This window comes from Corvus cornix, chromosome 9 (assembly GCF_000738735.6).
Source record: "Corvus cornix cornix isolate S_Up_H32 chromosome 9, ASM73873v5, whole genome shotgun sequence".
NCBI lineage: Eukaryota > Metazoa > Chordata > Aves > Passeriformes > Corvidae > Corvus > Corvus cornix.
In genome coordinates, this window is record NC_046339.1 from 17,088,832 (window position 1) to 17,100,864 (window position 12,033).

General features: G+C 41.3%; 1 protein-coding gene and 1 long non-coding RNA gene across 2 annotated transcripts in view; one reads left to right on the top strand and one right to left on the bottom strand.

The window, feature by feature from the left end:
- Positions 1–398: 398 nt before the first annotated feature.
- On the bottom strand, positions 399–1,762 carry LOC109145544. Its single transcript, XR_002046962.2, has 2 exons — positions 1,224–1,762; positions 399–1,174 (listed from the first exon to the last, which is right to left on the bottom strand). It is a non-coding gene; the product is annotated as an uncharacterized LOC109145544 (long non-coding RNA).
- A 482-nt stretch (positions 1,763–2,244) lies between these two features.
- CUL3 (cullin 3) overlaps positions 2,245–12,033 on the top strand; it is a 75,667-nt gene continuing 65,878 nt past the window's right edge. Inside the window, exon 1 of the mRNA XM_039556823.1 lies at positions 2,245–2,409. Within this exon, the coding sequence (XP_039412757.1) occupies positions 2,344–2,409 (66 nt within the window). The 5' untranslated portion in view covers positions 2,245–2,343. The remainder of the gene's footprint in view (positions 2,410–12,033) is intronic.

The window sequence follows — 12,033 nt, forward strand, 5'->3', positions numbered from 1 at the left end:
TGGTTTGCGGGGAAAGTTTTGGGTTTTGAAAAGAGCACCAAATTTGTTGAAAAGTGTTCTTGTGACATTTTAAAAATGAAAAATCTGTGTTTTAGTATAAATTTACTTTTACTTTGTTCTGGAAACTATTTTTACAAGAGTCAAAATTAAACTTTTTCAAATTACTTTATCTTAACTGTCATGGAATGAGAAAAAAACCATATAAACATAAGAGGTTGTCCTCATTTGGCAAAGGAAGTACTTAGGAGGAGAAATGACATTGAAATTATATTGAAACGATGTGTAAGCCATATTCCTCTTATTAACAACTCGTAATCTTTCCCTTCTCATCTCATCTTTGTTTCATTTGCATTTTGACTATACTGTAATTTTGAAAAGGACTGGTTCCTGTTGCATAGTCATGTTGCAATCATTGTTTATTGTGTTGCTCTTACATAACACCTACTCTAGGCGTATATACTTAATTCTGATCAGATTAAAAAAATACATCGTATATGAACAAGCATAGTCCCAATAGGAAGTGTTTGTAACCAACTCCAAGAGACAAAACTGGTGAAATCACTGTTACAGAAGGTAAACTAGCTCAGAGAAGGAATGCTGCTTCTGTGCCCTGCGGACATGTGCAGTGTACAGGCACCTGTAGGAAAACAGTAATGATGGAGGTACGTGGAGCTGGATGCAAAATGTGCATCACACAATGCCCTGGTATTCAGAGTCCAGTTCAAGAGTCACCCGAAAGAAATTCTCTTCCTGGCTACGCCACCTCCTTCCATTGGGGGATCTTGAGCAACACATATTTTGACACACATTTCAGCTTTAAAACCCACTAACTTTTCAGTCAGTCCCCTGGCATCTGGGACCTAGATTCTTTCTGGCTGACCAGCCTAACTTTCAGAGACGCCTCTCTGCTAACTTACAGAATCTGACATTTTCTAACCATTCTTCCCTTCTACAGCAAATGCCCTTTGCTAAACGACCTATATTTAACTCCGGGCAGATGTAAGCATTGCCTCAGGTGGCACCCTCATTTCTCAGGCACGCACTGCGATGCAGACACAGAGCATCGGTGAATACACCTGCCTTGCACCACGGCACTGTGCAGACACAGAGCATCGGTGAATACACCTGCCTTGCACCACGGCACTGTGCAGACACGGAGCATCGGTGAATACACCTGCCTTGCACCACGGCACTGTGCAGACACGGAGCATCGGTGAATACACCTGCCTTGCACTACGGCACTCGGCGGCAGGACCCGCCTGCCGCTGACATGATTCACAGGGGCAGCCCTGGCAGCCGGGAGACTTCCAAGGGCAAGGAACAGGAAAAGGAACGCAGTGCCAGGTTGACACCAGGTACCAGGCACGGGGCAGGTGCTGCCCGGCCGGGGCCGTGTCCCGTTTGCCCGCGGGGCTGCAGCAGCTGCGGGGCCCACTGGCGCTTCCCTGTAATGGCCCCAAAACCAGCACTTTAAGCCTAATGAAACAACTGCCACAAAGCCCGACAAGTGGGATATGGAGCAGGCATTGGACTAGGTTGCCCAGGGAGCTGGTGGAGTCGCCATCCTTGGAGGTGTTTAAGAGGCGTCTGGATCTGACGCTGGGTAATGTGGTTTAGTGGATATGGGATTACAGTGCCAGCGCTGAGTGGACGGTTGGACTGGATGATCCTACAGGTCTCTTCCAACCCGGATGACTCCGCGATCCTGTAGCACCGCCGGGGCTGGAAACTCTCCCGGGCACCCGCAACCCCTCACGGGACGCACCGCCCGCCCGCCTTGGCCCCGCCCCCCTCGCGCGGCTCTGCCTTCCGCCAATCAGCGGCGCCCTCCCCGCCCGCGCGTCTTCCCCGCCCTCCACTCCCCGCCCGCCGCGGCGGTGACGGCCCGCCGGAGACGGGACATCTCGCGAGAGTGGCGGAAGCCTCGCGAGAGCGGCGAGGCCCCCTCCGCCCCCGCCCCCGGCCCTCCCGCCGCCCCCGCCCCACCGCGGCCGGATCCGAGTGTGCCGGGCGGTGGGAGGGGAGGGAAGGAAGGGAAGGAGAGCAAGGGAAGGAAGAGAAGGGAAGGGGGGGCTCCCGGCCCTGCGCAGTGAGCGATGTTTGTCCGCCATCGCGGCGGAGGCTGAAGGAAGCGCCGCCAGCGGAGCGAGGGGCCCGCGCCGCCGCCTCTCCCGCCTGGCCCGGCCCGGTCGGCCCGGCCCCCGCGCCCTCCGTGCCCCCCCGGGGCTGCGCTCGCAGCGAAGGTCGCCAGCGGCCTCCCCCGGCCGCGTTCCCGGGTCTGCCGCCCCGCCGCGCGTCCCCCGGCTCTGCCGCCCCGCGCCGGAGGCGCCGCCGGGCCCGAAGATGTCGAACCTGAGCAAGGGGACGGGCAGCCGGAAGGACACCAAGATGCGGATCCGCGCCTTCCCCGTGAGTACCGGGCCTGGGCCGGGCCGAGCGGCCTCCGCAGGCCCCGGCGCCCTGTGGGCCGCGATGTGCGCCGGGGCCGCGGGGCGCGGGCAGGGGCGGCCGCGGGTGCGAGCGGGGCGGGGGGAGCTGTCAGCCGGTCTCGGGCACCCCCTGCGCCGTGCGGGGCGGGGGAGCGTGCGGGAGCTGCTCCTTAGGGAAGCGGTGCTCTGTGCTGCACGGCGAGTGGGAGGCGGAGGAAGTGGTCCCCGCGATTATCGCCTCCCTCATCAGTCAAACAAATCAATTATGAAGATCCGCGCACGGCACTGGGGAGGGGGGCAGTGGGGGCTGATTTCTTTGTTTTCAAGGAAAAGGCCTTAAAGAGGGAACCGAAGCTTATGCGCCTTCATTAACAAAATTAGTTAGCCCCGGAAGGTGTGGGGGGAAGTGTTTATTTATGTCTTCTGCAGAGTTTCCTCTTGCTGAATTTCTCTCTCCGCTCCGTAGAAGAGGCTATAAGTAGTATGATTATAAAATTTAGGTGGCACAATGCCAGCTGTTCAGGAGGTGTTACTATAAACATGTAGGCATAGGTAACTTTGTTGCAGGTTCGGTAGAGTCGTGAGCGTGCCTTCCCTTTGAGTTACAGAGGGGAAGGAGCCACATTATTAATTTAAAGTGCCATAACGCTGCTGTGTTTTGACAGTCGGTTCAATTAAAGCTTACAACAGAATAACAACTACAGCACGAGTAATGGCGTTGGGGAACGAGAGGAATAGGAAAGGTTCAGTCTGCCGGAGGATGGCCAGGGAAGAGTGTGTGTGTGCGTTCAGCGGTGTATATGTTAAAGAGAAGATACTTAGTTGAGTCCCTGGCTTTTAAGGCTTAGTGTTGGCTTTTAGGGTTTAGTGTTAACTTTTCGATGCAGTAGGCAGTGGTGTAGAACTAATGTGCTGTGCCTTTATAGAGGAACTGGACATACCTGTTTATCTCATTTCACTGGCAAGGCATATATCAATATATTTGCTTCATCCAATCTCTTGCTGATGAAATTAGAAGGTTCTTTATATTCTGAGAAGACAACTTTACAGCAGTTTCCTCTACTTTTAATCATTGACAGTTGCATTTAGTGGTAAAAGCAAAAAGAAAAAAGTGACTATGAAATTAGGAATTTTAGCTGATGATAGGTTTTTTCATCTCCAGATTTCATTTATTTCTTTAAAAAGCCTTTTCTGAGTATCAGTATTGGATTATAGAAATAAAGGAGAAGACTTGCTGCAATGTGGCCACGGTTTTACTAACAACTAGTAGGAAAACCTGTACAAAAATAAGCCATGACAAAAGCAATGTGCATGTTTTGTAACAAACTGCACCAAAGATAGCAGTCTTTTAATTTGATAAACAGATTCATGTGTTCGAACTGTGAACATGTAGCTATGGGTCAGACAACAAAGGCAGACTTAACAATGGGATAAACTTAAGTTTGTATTTTTCACCTCTTCTGTATGTGAGATTTGTTTTGTGGGGGTGAGAAATGCTCTAATGGAGCCCTGTTCTTACATAAAGTTAAATATTGTCAAGTTTTTTTTAAACTATTTTAACTAGTATTGTCTTTCTTTTCAGTTGCTTAAAGAATATCTAGGTTAAAATGTGAAAAACAAAGTGTCTTCTCCCTAAAATAACTCAGTAAGTCACAAGTCGTCAAGGCCTACAACTGTTTGGGGACATCTGTTGATAATAACTTTCCAGGTGTTCCCTCATAGCTTTTTTTTTTTACCTAAGACATTTTGTTGACAATCCTGTTGATAAAGTGTTTATAGAAAAGAAGCATGTACTTTGTTGAGAGATTAGGAGGGGTTTCCCTTTCTTAATTGCAGAAGTCAGCAGCTGTAGTTGATGTAAAAATCTGAACACACATTTTGTGTAGGCCTAAGTGGTTGTAAAGCTTGGTTCACGAAATAACTTGGTGCTAGTGACTGCAGTGGCATTATTTGTGTCATTTTTGTGGGGGGTAGAGTCTATATTTAGAAAATGTAGTACTCATGCAGCAGCTATGGATCCTCACTCTTTTGTCCCAAATGTGGTGATTCTGCTCTTCAGCTTTCAATTAAGAGTGCTTCCAGAGGTGATTTTGTAGGCTGCTTCAATTTGTCTTCTTATTGATCATGTTTCCTCAGGAGGTCTTCCTGTTTCAGATTAGTTTGCTTCTTGCATGGAGGTAGCTATTTACTATTATATTAGGCTAGAAATAGCCAAATTGGAGTGGTTGTGTTCCTGGAGCATAGCAGTATTAACATAACTTCCTCCGAGTAGGTTCCGGTTTTTTAATATTTTACATTTTTATAATGCATTTCATACTTCTGTTATTATGTGTTATAATAGCCAAAGGAAGGGAGAAATAGTAATTTGCCAAATATTGATTAAGACTGCCTTTTCTACCTTAAGAAAAATTTAGTAGAAATGGACCAAAACACTGGACAAGCACCAGTCTTCTACCTGGAGATCTTAATGCTTAGGAATTTGCTTTATTCTAGATTTCTTTTTTATTATTCTTGTAATTGGTGCCAGATTATCTATCATCCCAAGTATCCATTAAGATTTGCTAGCTCCTGGTATGTGCTGTGATGGACTTTTTCGTACCTCAATGGCAATGACGTGGGGTACTCTGTTTTGCTGAAGTGAGTTGTACAGTAATCAAAAGTAACTGAGGAAAATGGCTTTCTGTATGTTTAACCAGTTTTTCTTTTCACAATAGTAAAAAAGTATTTCTTTTCCTCATTTATAAACTGTCTAACTAAAAAGAACTTTCTTGTATTCTCTTGTTCATCGTGACTTAAAGATAAACTTTGCATCAGAAGTAGTTCAGATGAGGCTACATTCTCTGAGGCTTCAGACTTGAGCATATTTCAAACCTGGGAAGAATAATAGAAATAAATTTCTAAGAGAGTTTGTTGTATATTCAGGAAAGCAAACTCATGAGGTTAAGCTTGTGCAGTTATCCTTATGTACCACTGTAGAAGACTTCCAGTGTGCTACTTTCAGTATTCTGGTACTTTTAACACCTCCATAAAATATAGCTGTTCCATATTTATATAAGGTCTATCCAGAGAGTATTCAGGGTGATGTTAAAGCCAGAGATGGAGCAGTGGAAGAGAACTTTTGAGAAACAGAAGGTTCCTTTTTCTTAAGCAATCTTCAAACTTTGTTGTTTCAAATTCATACACGCTGCAACAGATATGAATATGGATGCTAAAAATAACCGAATTTCAGAAATGTCAAATAATTGTCCATGATGTAAGTTGACTGTAGTTAGTAAGTTGGGTTTTTTAAATTATTTGGAAGAGTGCAGTAGTCTACTGAATACATGTGCATCATATGAAAATGCAGGTTTGATACAACTACAGAACGTGAATTAATTGCACCTGGTTTGAAGAAGTGTTGGGGGTTGTTTCATTCCCTGGTTTAAAGGTGCTCTCAAATTGATTCTCACTCCTTAACTCCCAGTGAGCCCATTACTGCTGGCTACAGGAATACTTTCAAAGCTCTCAAACAAATTTGCAGCAAATCTGATTTTAAGATGCTTTAGTTGATCTGTGAAAAGTGGTGCCAAAAATGGTAGATTTGCACTTAAAACTTCTGCAGAGATGTGATTTCTGTAAGGGAGATCTAGAATGTATAAATTATGTTTCCTGCAAGTATATTTGATCTGTTTTGCTGTGACTGGCTAGCCAGTGGAAAACTGTAGCCTTAAATGTGTTTTGATGGAAAAGTTATACATAATAAAAAAAATGCACCTTTCTTACAGAAATAAACAGATTGTGAGAATTCAGAAAGCATTTGGGGAATTAATTTTCAAAATTTAAAAACAAGTAACATTAAGCATTGTTGAATGAACTTTTTTACAAGAGCTCATTCTTCTCTCAATGCAGGTGTCACCATAAGATTGGTTGAACAGATCTTTCTGAAAACCAGCATGACCCAGTGTAGGTTATTGGGCTTGATCATTACAGTTGGAGGGGGTTTTTTGAATGCTTTCCATAATTTTCCTTTCCTGCAGAGCCGTCTTTCTTCTCTACAGCAGTGCTACAAAGTAATGTTTTGCCAGTTCTCAGAACTATTTTGGTGGATTAGTGTTACATAGTTATATTATGAATTCTTCACAGCATTTAGAGAGGTTCTACACATGCACTTGCAATATAGAACAAGTCTTAAAAAAATATGTAAGTTTCACTGACTAATTTTATTTGAAATACTAGTGCCTAAGAAAATTCTCATTTTGTTCAATCTTCTGCAGAAAGACAGACAGCCTTTTGTTTCTTTCAACTGTTTATCAATTGATGTTACTTCCTCAAGGAAAGTTATATAAACTTAGAAGTAACTAACTCCAGCTCTTCCATGAGCAAATATTAAGACTCATCTTTTCATTGCCAGCACTCCTTTCTCCTCGCTCTAACAGCCACTTGTTCTGAGTTTTGTGTAGGCAGAAGGCTTTTTTTTTCAAGGAGCACCAACTGCTTCTGTGGTTTGTTTTGAGTCTTGGGGAATTGATGATGCAAATTGAGATGAAGTTTGTTAAATTTGTACTTCAGCCTGCAATGTGTAGATCTATCAGATCCAGAAGTTCGTGTAAATTTTGTCCATCTTGAGCATCTTAGAGCAGATAACCCCAAGAAAAAACACTGAAGTGTGGTTAAATTTTGAAGCATTCAGGTTATGTAAGCAGTATGTGAGGATCTGCTGTGGCTTATAACCCTCGGAGCCTGAGTGTTGGGGAGAGCATGGGGAGGCATGGAAGGTGGGAAAAGAGTGGAATTGGGGGGTGGTTTACTGCAGGTTTTTTCATCTCTGACTAAAATAATGTGAACATACCATGTGCCGCAAGATCACCTGGTTAACTCCATGTTTTACATGCTTGGCTTGTGAATCTTGATTACTTTATAGTCTCAGACATTTACGAGAGCATCTTAGCTTAACCCATGTAGCATTTGCAGTCGTAAGTTCATATTCACAGCTGAAATTTTGGTAGGCTTAAAAACTAGAAACAAAACAGACCAAAAAATTGAAACACTGTTTGTCATATTCAAAGGAAGTTTTTTTGTTGCAAATTAAGAAAAATAAGGAAATACTTGCTATTTACTGGACATGTAAACTTATGAAGTCCTTCCAGCTTTCACATTATTTTTTTCTTTCATGAAATGCTGTGAGCAAACTGAATGTCCTAATAATATATTTAGAATTTTTAAGAGGTGACAGCACTCGTTCCAGGGTAGTCTAAGTAGTTAGTTGTAAGTGGTTTTTTTATTTGGTTGGTTTTTTTGTAACACAATGTACATATTATCTTTCAGCTTTCGCCTAACCTAATCTCGTTAGCATTCCTCAGTTCTGTAGATGTTCAGGTTTCAGTTGCAAATTTTCTTGTTTTTCCTTGCTAAATTGGTCTTAAATTCTGAGCAATCATTGTTAGAGTTTTGAGCCAGTGCCTCTGCATGGCACTGGAAGGAGCAGTGTCATTGATGAAGCTTGCTGTATTTGAAATTTGCTTGATTTTGCACAGGATGACAAGGCTAAAGCTAAAGTGTTCTGTTAGGATTTTTATACTGGCTAATTCAATCTGAGCTTTTTCAAATGGCTTCATTAGGTGTCTCCATCCCTTCACTTGACTTGTATAGTAATGCACAGGATTTTACTTGTATAGTAATAAGCAGGAATTACTAGTTTTCCCTGGTAGTAGTAGGTAAAAGAACTTTATGAGAGTGGCTATAAAACTGATGAAGAATTTTTGATATTCTGCATGAATAATTGTAATGGTAGTATGAAACATAAAAATAGGCTTTTTTCTATAAGAGTAAAATTTTTCAAAATGTTCCTTTTAATCTATTCTGGACAGTTACATACAGCATAAGTGACCTCATTTTTCAGCATTTCAAACAGGTATTCTGAAGTCTTAGGCTTTGATCTGTAGGGCAGATGGTCTGAGTGCAGGTGCTTTTAAATTTTCATCACCACCACTGATGTGCAGTGTCAGTGTCCCTGTATGTGGTGAAAACATTTTGTGATAGACTGGGACAGATTTTTCTTAAGATAGTTTGATTGAGTCCATTCATAAAACACAGTGATTGTGTTACAGTCTAAAATAGGTTCTTGACCTTGTACATATGTTCACTGGATGTTGTCTTTGATTTCTAGTAGCTGTACAAGTGGAAAACCAGCTCTTGAGGAGTAAGGTCATGCTTTTCATTCTGAGTCAGGTTTTGTGGAAACATAGAGCAGGAAAGTAGCATTGTAGAAAACTCCAGTACAGCCAAGCATACTTTTAATCTCATGATTATTTTATTTTTCTGAAGGTCAGCTAAAGCCGGTAGAATTTTTTAATTACTGATGTTTCTTTTCTGGGGGTACAAGTACTGGCATCTCAGCATAAGTAAATACTGTTAGATGGCTTAACAAAAGAACTTTCATATTGACTTTTTTTACATTTTAGGAAAGGTAAAAAGTGCACTTAATACCTGAGTACTGCAAGGAGGACAACACTGTAATAAACATGTATGTTTGGATGGTGTTTGCAGTGGAGTGGCCTCAGTTCTTTAATTAGCTGTGTATAAAATCAGTGCTTGAGAGCTGAAGCTGTCTTGCTTGTAGTTTAAGTAAGGTATAATACTATGCAAAATGTGAGCAGATAACTTGCTTTATTGGTTTATGGTTATGAATGAGGTGCATTTGTGGAAATGCCAACTTTTGTTTAATGCTAATGAGAATAAATATAAACTAATGCAATAACTTAAATTATACATGTGAATGATATAAAATTAGACAGGCTTATGTAATAAATTCATAACATTAATTTCCTAGACTACATGTGATCTGAGCATAGAGTATGCATGTCTGTTTCTCTACATTTTGTATGTAAAGAATCATTGTTAAAATAAACAGTTTACTTCCACACTACTTTTGTTTTTAAACTGTTGATAGCATCTGAGTGGACCTATTATTTTATATTATATACATGAATTTAATTTTCTGTATACCTGTGAATTTTTTTCTCTTGCAATCATTTCAGTGTTAGTCTTAAGTTTTCCAGGCACTGCTGATCTGTGCATCTGATCATGGTGTATGCACCGTGTGGTACAGAAATTCCCCAGAGAGATGTTATTGTCAGGACACAGGGGTATTGATTTTCTGTAAATTTGTAAGAGATTTATTAATTGTATCTTCCTTCTCCTACCTGAAGTAATCTGAGGGGGGGAAAAAAGAATCATCCTGTGTTGGCCTCTGTTCACCATCCAATTTTGTCTTTCAATTCCTATGCAAGTTCTCGAATTGTTCTGCTGCTGTTATTATGGAGGAGGAGTTATCACCAAGCCCCCAAAACCTCTCAAGGTCCTTCAGCTCCATCATCTCCCTTTCTTCCTTCATCTCCCTCATCATTCATTGTGTTCCTTGTTTCAAAATGACTACAGGAAATGTGTCTACAATCTGTATGAGCTGGTGTGTATTTCACAGATTTCCTCTTTAAATAGTGTTGATTTTTTGAACAATTGTAAAATACTGAGCTACTTGTAGGTTAATTGAAAAAAAACCCAGAAACGATTCTTGTGGGATTTGCCTTCAGTGTTGAGTAGGTGAGGAATGGGCTATTTGTGGTTCAGGGAAGCTTTCTGGATTCAGGTCATCAAAGCTGGAAAGTTAATGAACTAATTGATTTTTTTCACTTGGATAAATGATACCTCTGAGGAGACTTGGTGCCTCCACAGAAGGTATGGATGTGCAGACCAGCATTGCTCTTTCCTTTGACACTTCTTAACTGGGATTGAGGCATGCAGCATCTCTGTTACCTTTTTTTAAGGTTATTATAATGTTAATATTGTACAAGTCATCAATACAAAAGATGTGCCAAAAAAACCTAATTAATTTAATCCCTTATTAAATTAAGGCTTTTTAGTTCTGCTTTATAGTGTTTGTTGGGTGATGGTCTTAAAACTAAATCGACACATGACCACATACTGAATCAAAGTTTTAATCTATTTTGGCTAGGTTAAAAACAGTATTTCTATTAGTTTAGGGTTAGGAATGATCTGGGGTATAAAGGTGCTGCTTCTGCTGACAGTGACCTGTTGTCAAGACAATCTGCTGCATGTTACCTGCAATGCTGAGGTCCCACACTGCTGTAAAAGGAAGTGAAGAGAGTCAGGGACCTAAATCCCATTGAAATTTAAGATTTCCAGCGATCTTCAGTCTTTGCTAGCAAATCTTGTTAGGTTATATGTAAGCAAACAACTTCCCTTTTTGCTCTTAAGTCTTAGTAAATTGGAAGTAACTCCAGTGGAAGAGGAATGAGCCACCTTCTCCTGCAGTGTAAGAGCCTGCACATGGCCTCTTATCTCGAATAAGCTGCTTTGAGGAAATTTGCAGGCAAGTATACTTTGTGTAGTTTGCTCAAAGTCACACAGTTCTCAGGTTTTGAAAAGCTTGTCCTTGGCTCTTACAGGCTTTAATTGCAGTGGAATGCTAAATGACTTCAATGAAATTTTTAGGATTTGGCCCTGTTTGTAAATGGGAAAAGGCATGCCCAGTAATTTATAAAACTTTGTGCCACTGTTTGCACTGTCTTATCATTTCACCTTTGCCAAGAGCCTATTTGACAGCCACAGATACACAGCTGAGCTGTACCTGTCCCTCCCCATACTTTTTAGACCTCCAGAGTCCTACTGACATGTGAGAGGGATGATTCACTCCCAGAAATCCAGCTTTTCTTTGTTCCATATTCTGTTGTTCTAATTAGGTTCAAATATTTTCTTTTAACACCAACTTTGTTTAGCATAGAAACAAAGCTATTGTATTTCTTTCAGGAACATATTTCCTCCTGTTACACAAGCCTTTTTATTTTTTTTTTCCATAGCTTTAATTTGAGGAAAGTTGTTTTAGGATTACTACTTCTGAAGTGAGTCAAGAGGACTCTGAACTTCTCATTAGTCTTCAAAATATTGATAATAATTTTTATTCTTTTGGATAGGACAGAGGAAGTAGACAGATCTTTCCTGTCAAATCCTTATATTTCTTCCTCTGTTTCATTCAGAATGGGTTTTTCTTGAGTTAAGGAATCCTGACACAAAACACTTTTTTTTCCCCCCACATTATTTGCACCATAGGTGACAGTACATCTACTAAAATGAGTCAAAAACTTACTTCAGGTCTGAAAATGCTTCTGTTAATTTGCAAAGCTAAAAGTGAAAGATCAGAGTTTGTGAACTGTGAACTTAAATCTGGACTTCAGCTCTGAGTTTCCAAAGAAGTAAGAGTATAGACAGTATACAGCAGTATATAGTATATATACAGCAGTATAGACAGTTCTTCTTTACCCTTGTTAGTGTGAAGTGCTCTTGGGTAATGAGTTGTTTCATTGCAGGTGTTTTATAGTCCTCCATTTTCAGGTGCTGTAGTAATGAGCACTGTAGAAATGTCACTGAATGTTTTTGAAAGAGCCTTGGTTCATAATACAGACAATGTCACTCTTTTGGCTGTATAAGCACTTCCATTCTATATCAGTGTCAACTATCTTTTGAGCTAGAATTTCCTAGATTTAGCCTCTTATCAGTTCAGTTCTTTTAGAAGCTTGAACAAAACCAATTGTTTTCTTTTAAATACAAT